At 39.8% G+C, this 18,180-nt stretch overlaps 1 protein-coding gene across 5 annotated transcripts in view; it reads left to right on the forward strand.

Moving 5' to 3' along the window:
• The window catches only part of thsd7ba (thrombospondin, type I, domain containing 7Ba), a 1,047,195-nt gene extending 1,030,742 nt beyond the window's left edge, over positions 1-16,453 (forward strand). For 4 of the 5 annotated variants that reach the window (XM_072258592.1, XM_072258590.1, XM_072258593.1 and 1 more), the window contains 2 exons: positions 10,804-10,891; positions 15,021-16,453. In XM_072258592.1, coding sequence (XP_072114693.1) covers positions 10,804-10,891; positions 15,021-15,102 — 170 coding nt within the window. In that variant the 3' untranslated portion in view covers positions 15,103-16,453. The remainder of the gene's footprint in view (positions 1-10,803; positions 10,892-15,020) is intronic. The other variant, XM_072258595.1, reaches the window with a different exon arrangement.
• Positions 16,454-18,180: the final 1,727 nt, after the last annotated feature.

An 18,180-nucleotide genomic window follows, 5' to 3' on the forward strand; every position in this document is an offset into this window, starting at 1 on the left:
CATCTCTCCTTCACCTGAGGACAGGTGGCAGACCACTTGCTGATGCCACTGATGCTAACCCAGGCCAGCAAACATCTTAATTTTATGTGTATTCTCGTCACAATGACAAACAGCATTGGAGCCAGTACAGATCCCTGAGGCACACCACTAGTCACCAGCCTCCAATCTGACGAACAGTTATCCACCACTACTCTGTGGCGTCTCCCATCCAGCCACTGCTGAATCCATTTTACTACTTCAATATTAATATCTGACGATTGAACCTTCCTAACTAACCTTCCGTGTGGAACCTTGTCAAAGGCCTTACTGAATTCCATATAGACAACATCCACCGCTTTACCCCCGTCAACTTTCCTAGTAACCTCTTCAAAAAATTCAATAAGATTTGTCAAACGTGACCTTCCACGCACAAATCCATTTTGACTGTTCCTAATCAGACCCTGTCTATCCAGATAATTATATATACCATCTCTAAGAATACTTTCCATCAATTTACCCACCGCTGACGTCAAACTCACAGGCAGATAATTGCTAGGTTTACTCTTAGAACCCTTTATAAACAATGGAACAACATGAGCAATATGCCAATCGTCCGGCACCATCCCCATTTCTAATGACATTTGAAATATTTCTGTCAGAGACCCTGCTACTTCCACACTAACTTCCCTCAAGATCCTAGGGAATAACCTGTCAGGACCCGGAGTCTTATTCACTTTTATATTCCTTAAAAGCGCCAGTACTTCTTCTTCTTTAATCATCATAGTTTCCATAACTTCCCTACCTGTTTCCCTTATCTTAGACAATTCAATATCCTTCTCCTCACTGAATACCGAAGAAAAGAAATTGTTCAGAATCTCCTCCATCTCTTTTGGCTCCACACATAGCTGTCCACTCTGATTCTCTAAGGGACTAATTTTATCCCTTGCTATCGGTTTGCTATTAATATAACTGTAGAAATCCTTTGGATTTATTTTCACCTTACTTGCCAAAGCAACCTCATATCTTCTTTTAGCTTTTCTAATTTCTTTCTTAAGATTCTTTTTACATTCTTTATATTCCTCGAGCACTTCATTTACTCCCTGCTGCATATATTTATTGTAGATATCTCTCTTTTTCCAAACCAAGTTTCCAATATCCCTTGAAAACCATAGCTCTCTCAAACTGTTAACCTTTCCTTTCAACCTAACAGGAACATAAAATTCTGTACCCTCAAAATTTCACCTTTAAATGACCTCCATTTCTCTATTATATCCTTCCCATAAAACAAATTGTCCCCATCCATTCCTTCTAAATCCTTTCACATCTCCTCAAAGTTAGCCCTTCTCCAATCAAACATCTCATCCCTGGGTCCAGACCTATCCTTCTCCATAATTATATTGAAACTAATGGCTTTGTGATGACTGGACCCGAATGCCCCCCAACACAAACCTCCGTCACCTGACCTATCTCATTCCCCAACAGGTGATCCAACACTGCCCCTACTCTAGTTGGTACCTCTATATATTGCTGCAAATAACTATCCTGCACACATTTTACAAACTCCAAACCATCCAGCCCTTTTACAATATGGGCTTCCCAGTCTACGTGTGGAAAATTAAAATCTTCCACAATCACAACCTTGTGGTTACAACAAATATCTGCTATCTTCTTACAGTATCCAAAACGATGTACTTATTATTGGTGGGAATGGCCACAGGGGTGCTCTGCTCATTCTGTCTATTCCCCTTCCCTCTCCTGACAGTCACCCAGCTACCTATCTCCTGACCCTTAGGGGTGACTATCTCCCTGTAACTCCTGTCTATTTCTGCCTCTGCCTCCTGAATGACCTGAAGTTCATCCAGCTCCAGTTCCAGTTCCCTAACTTGGTTTGTCAGGAGCTGCAGCTGGATGTACCTTTTACAGGTGTAGTCATCAAGGACAATTGTGCTCGCCCTGACTTCCCACATCCTGCAACTGGAGCACTCTACTGCCCTAACTGCTGCCTCCATTACCTACTCTTAAGGTAATTAGATTCATTAAAGGAACTTACCTATATTCGCCGAAGATTATGGCTTCTACCAATATTGGTGTAATTTAGTCCAGGGTTAAATTTGAATAGTGGATGGTTAAGTTATTTACATGTAAGCATATCCTAATCCACGCTGACCATGACAATAGAGTCTACCCACGTACACTGTGACTTTTACTGTTACCCAGCTCTGCGAGTAGTGATTGATAAGTTCGTGGTCTAAGGTAGAATTAATCAATTTTAGAAAACCTGGCACATTCATTTTTCCTACATTTACACACTTAGTCCAGTGGTCGTGGAGCATACAGATCCTTTCTTGGTAGAGGTTGGCAAATTGGACCTCCAGGAGTGTTCTAAAGCAGGGGTGATTGATAAGTTTGTGGCCTGCAGTAGAAGGAAATGAGTTATTAACTTCAAACTTTCTGCATTTTCACTAAAAGTGTTGAACTGCACTTGCATGTAACAAGAGCTGTATAACTCATCTCCTTCTAGCTTAGGCCACAAATTACTCAGTCACCCCCACTGTGGATCACCTGGAGGTCTAAGATGCTCTCATTACATGCATGTGCAATTCAACTCTTTGAGTGAAAATGCAGAAAGTTTGAATTTAATAACTCATCTCCTTCTACCTTAGGCCATGAGCTTATCAATTACCCCTGCTGTGGACCACTTCTACAAAGAAGTGATCCGTATGCTCCATGACCACTGGACTAAGTGTGTAAATGTAGGAAAAATAAATATGCTAGGTTATCTAAAATTGACTCCTTCTACCTTAGGCCACAAACTTACCAATCACTTCTCGTACTTCATTTCTTGAACTTCCCATTCATGTCTTTATATTCAACTTAATTTATAATTTGTAGGAATTAGTTACAGGTTCCACAGAGCTGAATAGTGATGTGATAGTCAAAATCATTAAAGCTTCCAGCCATTTCATCAGATCATTCTGTTTATACTGTATTAGATTTCTTCTCATCAATTCTGTATGTCTTGACTCTTGTGTATAGTCTTTTATAGAGCTCCTTATCTCCAATCAAAAGACATGCTGCACCCAAAATGATTTAGCTATCTTTCTTTCATCCATTTCTTTTCACTTGCATATACTGTTGAGTTTTGTCAATAGTCCTATTTAGCTTTGGAAATCATCTAAAACTCCAGCAATTCAATTTTGGCTCAAGCAGTTTACTGAACGTTTTGAAGAACTTGTCAGAACTTTTATTCTCTGACTCACATTTTCCAGATGTTGAAAAGATTAAATCCTTTTTCTCCCTTTTAAGCAATGCAGCTGACATTTTCTCTTTGCTTCTCCTTTTAGGAAAACATTTGAATGTGGTTATACACTCCTCCTTAAATTTTCCTCCTGCCTTTACTTCAGTTTAAAACAAGCTGAAAATGTAGAGTGATTCCAACCATCTCTGAGACACTTGATAGAGACAAAAGATTAGCATTTCTGTTAAGAGTGGAATGGAATTGTATTTGGTCCTCTACGGAACCACTTTTCAAGTCAAAACCTTATTCTTATCCTGGACCCAGGACCCTTCCAAAATGGCTGCTCTGCTTGAGTTTACCTTTCCTTTATTGGCAGCTGCTGTCCGTGTACCTAATAAGCCAATCAATGAGACTTGCTGTTTTAATTTCATTTTACTCTCACTCCTTTAAAATGATCCGAATGGGATATATCAAGGTTACTTCGAGATGTGAGGGAAAAGATTGCTGTGCCCTTGGTGATGATCTTGTGTCCTCACTGGCCACAGGAGTAGGACTAAATGATTGGAGGGTGGCAGATCTTATTCCTTTGTCCAAGAAAGGGAGTAAGGATAACCCTGGGAATTAAAGACCAGTGAGTCATATTTCAGTGGTGGGCAGATAATTGGAGAAGATTCTTAGAGACAGAATTTACAAGTATTTGGAGAAACATAGTCTGACTAGGGATAAGTCAGCATACCTTGATGATGGGCAGTTCATGCCTCATGGGCCTGGATTGAGCATGTGACAAAGCACATTGCGGTGGATGTGGTGTATATAGATCTTAGCAAGACATTTGATGAAGTTCCCCATGGCATCTCAGCGAGAAAGTCAGGAGGCATGGGATCCCGGGAAACCTGGTTGTGTAGATACAGAACTGGGTTGCTCATAGAAGGCAGAATAGAAACATAGAAACATAGAAAATAGGTGCAGGAGTAGGCCATTCGGCCCTTCGAGCCTGCACCGCCATTCAGTATGATCATGGCTGATCATCCAACTCAGAACCCTGTACCAGCCTTCTCTCCATACCTGCTGATCAACTTTAGCCACAAGGGCCATATCTAACTCCCTCTTAAATATAGCCAATGAACTGGCCTCAACTGTTTCCTGTGGCAGAGAATTCCACAGATTCACCACTCTCTGTGTGAAGTTTTTCCTAATCTCGGTCCTAAAAGGCTTCCCCTTTATCCTCAAACTGTGACCCCTCGTTCCGGACTTCCCCAACATCGAGAACAATCTTCCTGCATCTAGTCTGTCCAATCTCTTTAGGATTTTATACGTTTCAATCAGATCCCCCCTCAATCTTCTAAATTCCAATGAGTATAAGCCTAGTTCATCCAGTCTTTCATCATATGAAAGTCCTGCCATCCCAGGAATCAATCTGGTGAACCTTCTTTGTACTCCCTCTATGGCAAGGATGTCTTTCCTCAGATTAGGGGACCAAAACTGCACACAATACTCCAGATATGGTCTCACCAAGGCCTTGTACAACTGCAGTAGTACCTCCCTGCTCCCGTACTTGAATCCTCTTGCTATAAATGCCAGCATACCATTCGCCTTTTTCACCGCCTGCTGTACCTGCATGCCCACTTTCAATGACTGGTGTATAATGACACCCAGGTTTCGTTGCACCTCCCCTTTTCCTAATCGGCCACCATTCAGATAATAATTTGTTTTCCTGTTTTTGCCACCAAAGTGGATAACTTCACATTTATCCACATTAAATTGCATCTGCCATGAATTTGCCCAGTCACCTAACCTATCCAAGTCACCCTGCATCCTCTTAGCATCCTCCTCACAGCTAACACTGCCGCCCAGCTTCGTGTCATCCGCAAACTTGGAGATGCTGCATTTAATTCCCTCATCCAAGTCATAAATATATATTGTAAACAACTGGGGTCCCAGCACTGAGCATTGCGGTACCCCACTAGTCACTGCCTGCCATTCTGAAAAGGTCCCATTTATTCCCACTCTTTGCTTCCTGTCTGCCAACCAATTCTCTATCCACATCAATACCTTACCCCCAATACCGTGTGCTTTAAGTTTGCACACTAATCTCCTGTGTGGGACCTTGTCAAAAGCCTTTTGAAAATCCAAATATACCATATCCACTGGTTCTCCCCTGTCCACTCTACTAGTTACATCCTCAAAAAATTCTATGAGATTCGTCAGACATAATTTTCCTTTCACAAATCCATGCTGACTTTGTCCGATCATTTCACTGCTTTCCAAATGTGCTGTTATCACATCTTTGATAACTGACTCTAGCAGTTTCCCCACCACCGATGTTAGACTAACCGGTCTTTAATTCCCTGGTTTCTCTCTCCCTCCTTTTTTAAAAAGTGGGGTTACATTAGCCACCCTCCAATCCTCAGGAACTAGTCCAGAATCTAAAGAGTTTTGAAAAATTATCACTAATGCATCCACTATTTCTTGGGCTACTTCCTTAAGCACTCTGGGATGCAGACCATCTGGCCCTGGGGATTTATCCGCCTTTAATCCCTTCAATTTACCTAACACCACTTCCCTACTAACAAGTATTTCCCTCAGTTCCTCCATCTCACTGGACCCTCTGTCCCCTACTATTTCCGGAAGATTATTTATGTCCTCCTTAGTGAAGACAGAACCAAAGTAATTATTCAATTGGTCTGCCATGTCCTTGTTCCTCATGATCAATTCATCTGTTTCTGTCTGTAGGGGACCTACATTTGTCTTAACCAATCTTTTTCTTTTCACATATCTATAAAAGCTTTTACAGTCAGTTTTCTCTCATAATCTTTTTTCTCCTTCCTAATTAAGCCCTTTGTCCTCCTCTGCTGGACTCTGAATTTCTCCCAGTCCTCAGGTGAGCCACTTTTTCTGGCTAATTTGTATGCTTCTTCTTTGGAATTGATACTATCCCTAATTTCCCTTGTCAGCCATGGGTGCACTACTTTCCTTGATTTATTCTTTTGCCAAACTGGGATGAACAATTGTTGTAGTTCATCCATGCGATCTTTAAATGCTTGCCATTGCATCTCCACCGTCAACCCTTTAAGTGTCATTTGCCAGTCTATCTTAGCTAATTCACGTCTCATACCTTCAAAGTTACCCTTCTTTAAATTCAGAACCTTTGTTTCTGAATTAACTATGTCAGTCTCCATCTTAATGAAGAATTCCACCATATTATGGTCACTCCTACCCAAGGGGCTTCTCATGACCAGATTGCTAATTAACCCTTCCTCATTGCTCAATACCCAGTCTAGAATAGCCTGCTCTCTAGTTGGTTCCTCGACATGTTGGTTCAAAAAAGCATACATTTCAAGAAATCCTCTTCCTCAGCACCCTTACCAATTTGGTTCACCCAATCTACATGTAGATTGAAGTCACCCATTATAAATGCTGTTCCTTTATTGCACACATTTCTAATTTCCTGTTTAATACCATCCCCAACCTCACTACTACTGTTAGGTGGCCTGTACACAACTCCCACCAGCGTTTTCTGCCACTTATTGTTATGCAGCTCTACCCATATCAATTCCACATCCTCCCGGCTTATGTCCTTCCTTTCTATTGCGTCAATCTCCTCTCTAACCAGCAACGCCACCCCACCTCCTTTTCTTTCATGTCTATCCCTCCTGAATATTGAATATCCCTGAATGTTGAGCTCCCATCCTTGGTCACCCTGGAGCCATGTCTCTGTGATCCCAACTATATCATATTCATTAATAACAATCTGCACTTTTAATTCATCCACCTTGTTACGAATGCTCCTTGCATTGACACACAAAGCCTTCAGGTGCGCTTTTACAACTCTCTTAGCCCTTATACAATTATGTTGAAAAGTGGCCCTTTTTGATGCTTGCCCTGGATTTGTCGGCCTGCCACTTTTACTTTTCACCTTACTACTTTTTGCTTCTACCCTCATTTTACACCCCTCTGTCTCTCTGCACTGGTTCCCATCCCCCTGTTGTGAACTAACCTCCTCTCGCCTAGCCTCTTTAATTTGATTCCCACCCCCCAACCATTCTATTTTAAAGTCACCTCAGTAGCCCTCGCTAATATCCCTGCCAGGATATTGGTCCCCCTAGGATTCAAGTGTAACCCGTCCTTTTTGTACAGGTCACGCCTGCGGCAAAAGAGGTCCCAATGATCCAAAAACTTGAATCCCTGTCCCCTGCTCCAATCCCTCAGCCACGCATTTATCCTCCACCTCATTGCATTCTTACTCTCACTGTCGCGTGGCACAGGCAGTAATCCCGAGATTACTACCTTTGCGGTCTTTTTTCTCAACTCCCTTCCTAGCTCCCTATATTCTCCTTTCAGGACCTCTGTGGTAGAAAATGGAGAATAATCTGCCTGGAACTCTCTGACCAGTGATGCTCTGCAGGGATCAGTTCCGATACTGCTGCACTTTGTGATTTTTATATATGACTTGAATGAGGAAGCGGATGGGTGGATTAGTATGTTTGCACATGACATGAAGGTTTGTGGAATTATAAATGTGTGCAGGATTGTTATGGGTTGCAACAGGACATTGGCAGAATGACGAGCTGGGTTCAGAAGTGGCAAATGGAGTTCAGCCTGGAAAAGTGTGAAGTGATTCATTTTGAATGAGAACACTCAGTCCTCTTTTTTTGTCATTTAGAAATGCATACATGCATTAAGAAATGATATAATGTTTCTCTGGATTGATATAACAGAAAACAGGACAAACCAAAGACTAACAGTGACAGAACCACATAATTATAACATATAGTTACAGTAGTGTAAAGCAATACCATAATTTGATGAAGAATAAACTATGGGCACGGTAAACAAAGTCTCAAAAGTCCCCGAGTCGATCGACTTCCGAGTCTCCGATAGCAGGCGGCAAAAGGAAGAAACTCCCTGCCATAAATCTCTAGGCACCGTCAACTTGCCGATGCCTTGGAAGCAGCTGACCACAGCCGACACTGAGTCCATCTGTCTGAAAACTTTAAGCTTCCGACCAGCCTGTCCAATACAGCCTCCCGAGCGCCATCCTCTGCCGAGTGCCTTCGACCTCGCCCCAGCTGCTGAAACAAGCAAAGCCGAGGATTTTGGGGCCTTCTGCTCCGGAGATTCCGGTTACCACACAGTAGCAGTGGCAGTGAAGCGGGTATTTCAGAAGTTTTCCAGATGTAGGATATAGAATTAATAGCAGGATTCTTGGCAGTGTGGAAAAACAGGGAGATCTTGCAGTTCACGTCCTTAAATCCCTCAGAGTTTCTGCGCATGCTGATAGGGTTAAGAAGGCATATGGTGTGTTGGCCTTCATTAGTGGGAGATCTGAGTTCAACAGCTACGAGGTAATGTTGTAGCTCTATAACATCCTGATTGGACCACTCTTGGAATATTGTGTTGTTACCTCTTTATAGGAAGGATGTGAAAGCTTTAGCAGGGTACAAAGGATACTTACCAAGGTGCTGATCTAGTCATGGAGTCATAGAGCACTACAGCACAGAAGCAGGCCTTTTGTCCATGCTGAACTATTATTGTGCTTAATCCCATTGACCTGCACCTGGACCAGAGCCCTCCATACCCCTCACATCCATGTTCTTATCCGGATTTCTCTTAAATGTTGAAATTGAAGCCACATCCACCACTTCCTCTGGTAGCTTGTTCCACACTTGCACCACTCTCTGGGTGAAGAAGTTCCCCCTCATATTCTCCTTAAGCCTTTCCCCTTTCACTCTTAGCCCATGACCTTTTGTTCTCACCCAACTTCGGTGGAAAAAGCCTACTTCCAATTTCCCTGTCTGTATCCCTCAAAATTTTACATAATTATCAAATCTCCCCTCATTCTCCTATGCTCCAGAGAATAAAATCTCAACCTATTCAACCTCTGCCTATAACTCAGGTCCTCAAGTCCCAGCAATATCCTTGTAAATTTTCTCTGCACTCTTTCAATATCACTGATATCTTCCCTGTAGGTAGGAAACTGCACACACCATTCCAAATTAGGCATCAACAACGTCTTATAGAACCTTAACATAATATCCCAACTCCTGTATTCAATACTTCGACTTATGAAGACAAAGTGTCAAGAGGTCTCTTTATGACCCTGTCTACCGCTGGCACCACTTTCAAAATACTACGGATCTGTATTCTCAGATACCAATAGAGAGCATGTTACATGAAGATAGGTTGAGATTTAGATACAAAGGAGGATGAGAGTTGACTTGATAGGTGTGTATAAGATGATAAGCGCTTAACTAGATTTAACAGCCAGAGACTCTTTTTCCCAGGGCAGAAATGGCTAATACCAGAGTGGCAGTGCTTTAAATGTGATTGGAAAGCATGGTGGAATGACACAGGTATGTTCTTTATTAAGAGAGTGGTGGGTGAGTGGAATGCCCTGTTAGGGGTGGTAGTAGAAGCAGCACATTAGGGTTATTTAAGAAACTCCTAGATAGGCAGATGGGTGATAGAAAATGGAAGGTTTTGTAGGTGTGAATAGTTGGGTTCATCTAAGATTAGGTTAAAATATCGGCACATCATCATGGGCCAAAGGGCCTGTACTGTGCTATAGTATTGTTTGTTCTCTGTAAAGTGAAACTCACCAGCAAGGAGACTTGCTTTGTGTAAATACTTCCTTTCAGTATGTCCAATGTGGGCAATATCATTGTTATTATATACACCTGGTTATAGTGAGAAAGTTTTTAAAATTGCAGAATGCCTTCTAATGAAAGTGGCTCTACAACAGTGATGGTTTGAGAATGTTGGAATATTTATCCAGCTCTGATGTACGTTATGCTTTTATCAGAGTGGTTTTTGACATTGGAAAGGGTGTTGGAAGTTAATAGATGTATGTGAAAATTCATGGTTTTTGTCAGTATATTCAAAAGGTTCAATCACAATTGCTATTTTTTGGGGATGGAGAATGGTGAAATAAGAGACTCTTCACAATTTCCCAAAAGCTCAGACTGCACCATTAACTATGGCAGTGATACATTTTCTTCTTTCTTTCTCCTGTTTGGTTTCCCTATGTGGAATTTTCAGTGCAATGAACTTATTTATGTATTGGTCCCCAACTTTTGAATAGATCGGATTTAACTTCTTTATTACATCTTTCTTGTTACTTTCAAATGTAGGTTCTCAGTGGTAAAATGACCATGTTCCAATTTACCACACCACCCATTTTCCTTTTCAAAGTACATGGGATATTCTTGGAAAATAAAGAATAATTTTTTTCAATAGACATAACAGAACACCAATCTCAAAATCACTGTTGCAAGCAGATGAAAAAAAAATCCGTTCCTTATTCAACCTACCGGTTAGAATTTTTCCAACCTATTGATTCTATTGAGCTGTAAATTTCTTTTGCAGCTGTTCCATCAGGCACACTCACTGGACCTGGTGCTTATTTAGAGAAGTTCTATAGACTTATGTGAACTTCAAACTATCTTTCTCCTCACAATAGTCTTTCAAGGACAAAAGCACGTCAATGAGTTTGCATTCTTGGAACACAGCTGCAAAAACTACCATGCACTTAAAATGTTAAATCAATGGAAAACTTTTATCCCTTCTTTTCTCATTATCTTTAACAGATGGTAAGCCAAAGGTCTGGGTTTATGGAATATCTGCCGCTGTAGGTGTCCTCATTATCTTCATTGCTGTCCTGTCATATCTCATCTGGTAAGCATAGGAGACCAAAACCACTTTCATTTCTATTATCAGTTACATGCCTTTTAATACTTTTCTTGTAGCAACAAATGTCCAGAAAGTAAGTGTCCTAATTAGGTTTATTTTAATTTCTGGGGATAAATTGCTACTGTAGTGATTGATGCATATAGTGACTGCAGAAACATTTAACAAAATGGCAACAAGGTACTTTGCTTCTGCACTTACGTATTTTTGGAAGTACACTATATAGCTAATGATATAAGAATAGTAGATCAGTCCATGAGTTAGTGTTATGCTGTTTTAAAATAAGACAAAATAAGATCTTTAAAATTAATTGCTTTGCCAACCATTATGGGCAGTTGGATTGTTTGTAAAAATGAAACCAAAAGAGAGACAGCGAATGTTAGCTGCCCAATAATATAAGCAGAAATTGGGCAAAGCCATGCACCCAACACCTTTAAATTTTTGAAGATGGACTTTATTCAGTTGGGGATGCTTGCCCTTCCATAAGTAGGACGATATGACTGAATCTAGTGAGTCAAGGAAGGCTTTAGGAATGAAAGTTGGTATGGATTGAAAAAGGAATAAGAATTTAGGAAGGATGTTCATTTTGACAACATTAATTCGGCCCATCAGGGACATGGACAGGGGTGACCACCGTGCTAGGCTCTGTTTTGTATGATTTAACAAAGTAATGAAATTTTGAAATTATGTTTCCTTGTTACTGGGACACCAAGGTAAGTAAATTGGTTATTCACTGTCTTAAAAGGGAGGTTATAGAACTTGTGCTTTTCCATTTATTGCAAAAGTTTGCTCTTGTGTAAATTACGTTTGTTTCCTGAAAACTAGCTAAATTTGTTGAGGAGTGAGGACATGGGTGGGGGGGGTGGGTAAGGAGGTGATCTGGTTTGATATAAAAAGTGAAAGGTCGTCAGCATAAAGGGAGACTTTGTGCTCAACTCCCTCCCTCCAAATCCACGTCAGGTCCGCACAACGGCGGAATGCAATCGTCATGGCTCTATGGCCAGATCAAAAAGTAAAGAGCTTGAAGGACACCCTTGGCGGGTTCCACGTTTGAAGTTGAAAGGTTGGGATTGCTGAGCGTTGACTATAACAGTTTAATCCACGTGATAAAACTTGGTCCAAAATCAAATTTTTCTAAAACAACAAAGAGGTAATTCCATTCCATACAGTTGAATGCTTTCTCTGCGTCTAAGGAGATGGCACATTCAGGGATCCCAACTGAAGGCGAATATAAAATATTTAATAGACAACGTATGTTAAAAAAGGGGAGGCAATTTTTGACAAAACCGGTTTGATCTTCAGAAATAATTGAGGGTAGGATGTTCTCCAGTCTACGGGCCAAAACTTTAGCTAAGATTTTGACATGGACATTTAACAGAGAGATTGGCCTGTATGAGGAGCATTGTGTTGGATCCTTGCCTCGCTTCGCTAGAAGAATGATGCATGCCTCATTAAATGATGTTGGCAGTTTACCTTGTTTAAACAAATCAGATAGAACCAAGGTTAGTTGAGGCAAGAGCAGTGACAAAAATGATTTAAAGAACTCTACAGGGAACCCGTTGGGTCCTGGAGATTTACCAGTCTGCTGTAACAAGATGGCTGAGGATATTTCCTCTAATATATTAATCTGACTGCCCAATATGGGTGGGAATGGAGCTGAACTCTATTAAGAATTTCTTCATCTCTGCACTTAAAACAATTGTTATTCCTGTTATCAGGCACACCCTGAGAGTATGGGCTCAGTTCAGAGAGTATAGTGGTCTCCATGGCTTCTCTCTTTCAAGTCCTAGTCTATATAATCATCTCTTCCAGCCTTCTATACATGATCCAACATTTCAAGACTGGTACAGAAAGGGCATCAGGCGCTTTAAAGATCTTTTTATAGACAACTGCTTTGCATCATTTGAACAACTGTCTGCAACGTTTAACCTACCCTACACTCATTTCTTCAGATATGTGCAAATTAGACATTTTATCAGCCCTTTGATATCAAACTTCCCTGACGCACCCGGCACAAACGTCGTTAATATGTTTCTCTGTATGAATCCATTGCGCAAAGGTCTAATATCTACCATTTGCAACAAGCCAGTGGTCCTGAGGTGAGCCTGCCTTGACAAAATTAGAACTGCCTGGGAGCAAGATTTAAATTTCTCATTGTCAGACAATGTTTGGGATTCAGTTCTTAAGTTAGTTAACCCAACCTCTTTATGTGCCCGCCACTGCTTGTTACAGTTCAAGGTCGTACACAGGGCCCATATGTCTAAAACTAAGTTATCTCACATTTACCCAGTGCAAAAGGGGTGAGGCTTCCCTTATTCACATGTACTGGACATGCTCTACCTTGGAAATATACTGGAAAGATGTTTTCCAAACTCTATCCCAAATACTTAATTATAAATTGGAAGTTAACCTTTTGATTGCTCTTTTCGGCACCTCCGGAGAGGGGGACACACACCTAGGTCTGACCAAACGTCGCACACTGTCTTTTGCCTCTCTTTTGGCCAAGCGTGCAGTCTTGCTCAGGTGGAGGGACGCTGCCCTGCCCACCCATGCTCAGTGGCTCAGGGACATCATGTCCAGTCTAAACCTTGGGAAGATCCATTATTCAATTCTGAACTCGGACATAAAGTTCCAAAAGGTGTAGGGACCCTTTCTTGAATATTTTCAGAATTCCCAGCCAAACTAAAGATCCATCCTTTCTTCCTTTCCTCTGTACATAAATCCCTGACTTCCAGCATTTCCCGGTTATATTTTACGGTCCCAGACTTGTAAATATACAACAGTCTATGTATTAGGAAAATACACCTTCTCTATACCAATGCAGCTCTGTGGGGACAAAGGTTCTGTTTAACCCTTTTTGCTAATGCAATGATGGCTTGAAGATGGGGATTGGGTGGAGTGGGTTGAGGCAGGGAGGCAACCAAAGCATGATTGTACTATGGGTGCATCTCTTTCATAGATGTGAATTGTACACTTGATACATTTGTTATGAACTGCACAAACCTCCTTTATATTATGTTCTCTTTATTTAAAAAACCAATAAAAATACTTGAAATTTAAAAAGTAATTGCTTTAGATTGCTTATTGACACCTGTCAGACCACTTGTTCCTTAGAATACGAAATCAATTTAATCGTTAAATGCTGAAGGACAAGATTTACCCTATATACAAATTCAACTGCTATACAAATTCAACTGTTGAACTGTACCAATCGGCTTTTGATAAGTCTGGTAATCCAATTCTGCCTGCGACAGCCTTGCTTAACTCTGATGATAAAACATTCATCTGTTTCCCTTTACAGCATCCTTCAAAACAAAGAACATTCCACATAGATCTGGGTTATTGGAAAATTATACCAGCATTAACATAAGCAGTTGCAAACAGTTAATGTCCTAAACCAAATCCTTTCTCAGAACCCCTGTATCAGATGGAAATACATTATATTTATATATAATAAAGAATGATAATGGCTTTGAACTCTTTCCATTTGACAAAATTGGGCAGCACAGAATTAAATTATAGTAGTCCAGCGCCTCATAACTCTCCTACAGCTTGTTGATTCAGGGTGAGACATCAAGAATTTAGTCATCTAGATCTTGTTACAGAGACAGGCATCCAATGTTGTCATACACTCCTAGGTAAGGTTTCAAAGAGCACAGATGTCTCTCTGCATCCTTTAGTACCGAAAACAGTATTGAATGCTACCGACTGCACCTCCCTCGGTGTTTATAATCCTGAAACTTTCCTGAAAACATGGAGCCTTGTCTTTCCCTGGTGGCAAGTTGCTTTTGGATGATTTATGCACACCTTAAGGCTGAGTTAACATTTGAGAGCTCCAAAGCTAAAATCTGATTTCATCCTCCAGGACAAGTTTAAATTGATGAAGTATGTTTACAGTTATTTGGATATTTGTTGAACTTGGTATGGAATAATTCTTTTGCTGGAATAAAAAATATCATCTTGCTCTTTCACTCATAAAATACGAAGTATATTTTTTGAGATGAATCCTGCGTATACTTGTGAATTATTTAGCTAAATGGATTTCCGTTTTCTGTTGGCTAGCACAATTAACTGTTGTGGAATGTTGTTCATTGATGTTCTTGGTTTTCCCTTGCAGTAAAAAACCAAAACACCAAACTCGTCCAGCTCCCCAACAGAAGCCCCTGACTTTAGCCTATGATGGAGACATGGACATGTAACGGCTTCAGGAGAAGGGACTTCATCTTTGTCCATTTGATATGAATAGGATGACAGAAGCCTTAACCTTGTGACAGCACGAACACAAGTGAAAAAGACAAACCTCAAGACTGATTTTGAGAAATGTCTTACAGACCAAGAGAAGGGGAGAAATACTCTCAGAAACTATAACTGTGTTTTTATATTGAAATGTGAAAGTCAGAAAGCCAAACCCAAGTGAAAATGATTATAGAATTGTATTCATTCCTTAAAGTGTTTAGTTTATGAACTGAATTTCAAGACTGGCTAGAAAGCATTCCTTGTTCAATTTTCATATTAACAACCGAAGGAATAAATTGTATAGAATTTCCAGTACAAATTTACGATGACAATCCAAATGAAACAATATTACATTTACAGTCTGCTATCTGTAAATGCATTCCTGAGGATATCACATTGCTCTAAATGAAAAGAGACTTTTGAACATACTGTGGAACTGCACTATATTAGTGTAACATGATTTCTTGAATTTATTGAACAAACAAAAATCTATTATGTACAGTGTATGTGTCAAGGATTTCAATTTCACACAAAGTTTGTTCATTTCAAGTAACTTACTCTGAAAGAGAAAAGTACTAGGCTGTATCAGAAATGAGATGCAAAAAAAAAGTTAGGTCGAGGAGCCTTAATGATTATTTTGTAATGAATGTCTTTTCTGCTACGAGAAAAGACCCAATATTTAATTAGAAATTGAAGTGCTCCTGAGAGAATAACAAGAATCCTCAGTAGGAGAAGCTGTTTTTTTCTCCCCCAATTACAATGATAGATGGTTGACATACTTCTGGCTTTGGTTCCATTTCCAAGTCTTGTGATCCTTAAGATGTGATCAGCCAAGTGTAAATATTATGTGTTGGCTCTAGACCGAATGGGAGAGCTCACAGAATGATTCATTATTTTTTCCACTGATTTTCTATTAAATAAACCATTGTTTACCATTCACAATGTACATCTGAAGTGGAATGAGCCAGTAAGTAATGATGTTCATTTTAATCTGGAAGTTTTATGACAAACTGAAATAACTTTGTGCAGAAGGTTGGTATCTTCATGCTTCATTGCAGTTGGAGCACAAAACTGGTCACTTTAAATTTGGTTTGAGGAGTTTGAACAGCTGCCTGGAAAACAATTATTTCATTATTACTGATGTTGTACCATTCATACACCAGATATTACCGAAGCTTTTCCTAATCTTCATTTGTGAGCCTCAAGAGAACAGTCTTAACAGCTGGTGAACCGTGTTGTGTTATTTTGGAATGTATTCATCGCTCCGATTGGGAACAGATTCAGTGTATTTTCTTGAAAATAAATCAGAGAGCAGGTGGTCAGAAGCTGGATGCCTTGTTTTCTCTTGTTGCGTATTACATTCTCTTTCACATTAATGAGGTCAGAAATGCATTTTCATGTACATGTGTATATTGAGTTTTGATCTTTAGAAGTTTGAATTCAGAAAATGATGTTCAGTGGAATCCAGGTCTGAAGTCTCCTTGGGATGCTAAAGTATGCAATATGCTAGCTCCTTGGTAAGATAAGCACAGTTATTAGGAAATAATCACCTACTAAAATCAGTGTAGAATGCAAAAGCAACAAAACTTTAGTAAAGATTGGCTTAGAAATTCATTAGCATTCAAACAGGAGTATTAAGACACAGCTGTGTTTAATGTGAATGCCATATTAAGTATTGCTTAAGAGTCATTATTTTAAATCTTCAACCATGATCCCTAATGAAGAGTGTTGGTACATTTTTATTTCAAACAGTTCCATGTTTCCTTGTTTACTTTCATGTAACACTCACCCTTGAATCTGTAACCCAGAGTTACCAACCTCTAATGGAACCTGCAGTATTCATGCACAACACTGAAATTAAGTACTCTGTTGTAGAATATGGCAAAGCTATAGGAAGGGAGGAAGCAGATTCCCAATACACCAACTGAAAGAAATTAGTGTAGACCCACTGGAGGAGGGACTCCTCCATGACAGGAAGGCATCCTGATTTCCAGCAACAAGCACCAGGCAGAAAGTTCACCTTAAGGAGTTATCCACTTATAAATAATGGAGCAATGCTTGTGAAGGTGAGAGCTCCATATTACTCCCTTGATCTTTTAGCTAACTACTCAGCCATCAGGTACCTTCTACATTCAAATAGGTTTACATGCATTTGTTATGTATACATTTGTTAAGTGCATATGTTCTCATATGTTGCACAAGAAAATGTTTTTTTTAGCAGTACGCTGCTGCTAAGACCAGGATAAGGTCCTAGTCTTACATCTAACCGGATGTATACATATCAGTCCCATCCCAACTACTCTACATTGGCTTTCTGTAACTTTTTGAATTTTCTAAAATTTCTTTTTACTTGTTTTTAAAGCTATTGAGGGTCTGGGACTGGAGTACATCACAGAGTTGTTTTTGTTTTATAATCCTGCTTGAGCTCTCAGGTCGTCTTCCACCTGACTCTTACATTTAAATAGTCTCCCTCAAAAGAAAATTGGCCAGTAAGCTTTATTAAACTATGTTCCTAAACTGTGGAACTCAGTATCACTGTACTGATGTAGACACAGTCAACACTTTAAAATGCCAGTTCAAAACCTATTTATTTAACCTTGCTTTTATTAATATCATTTTCATCTATTTTTATGTTTTCTCTTTATCTCCTTGTAAAGCACTTTAAATTATAGTACACATTTGTATGAGGTGTGCTCGATAAGTAAATTATTATTATTATTATTATTATCATCATCATCAAAATCCAAATCAGGTTTATTATCACCAGCATATGTCGTGAAATTTGTGAACTTAGCAGCAGCAGTTCAATGCAATACATAATATAGAAGGAAAAAATAACTAAGTAAATCAATTACAGTATATGTATATTGAATATATTAAAATTGTGTGCAAGAGCAGAAATAATAAATATTAAAGAAGTGAGGTAGTGTTCATGAGTTCAATGTCCATTTAGGAATTGGATGGCAGAGGGGAAGAAGCTGTTCCTGAATCGCTGAGTGTGTGACTTCAGCTTCTGTATCTCCTACCTGATGGTAACAGTG

The sequence above is a fragment of the Mobula birostris genome, chromosome 5 (assembly GCF_030028105.1).
Source record: "Mobula birostris isolate sMobBir1 chromosome 5, sMobBir1.hap1, whole genome shotgun sequence".
Classification (NCBI taxonomy): domain Eukaryota; kingdom Metazoa; phylum Chordata; class Chondrichthyes; order Myliobatiformes; family Myliobatidae; genus Mobula; species Mobula birostris.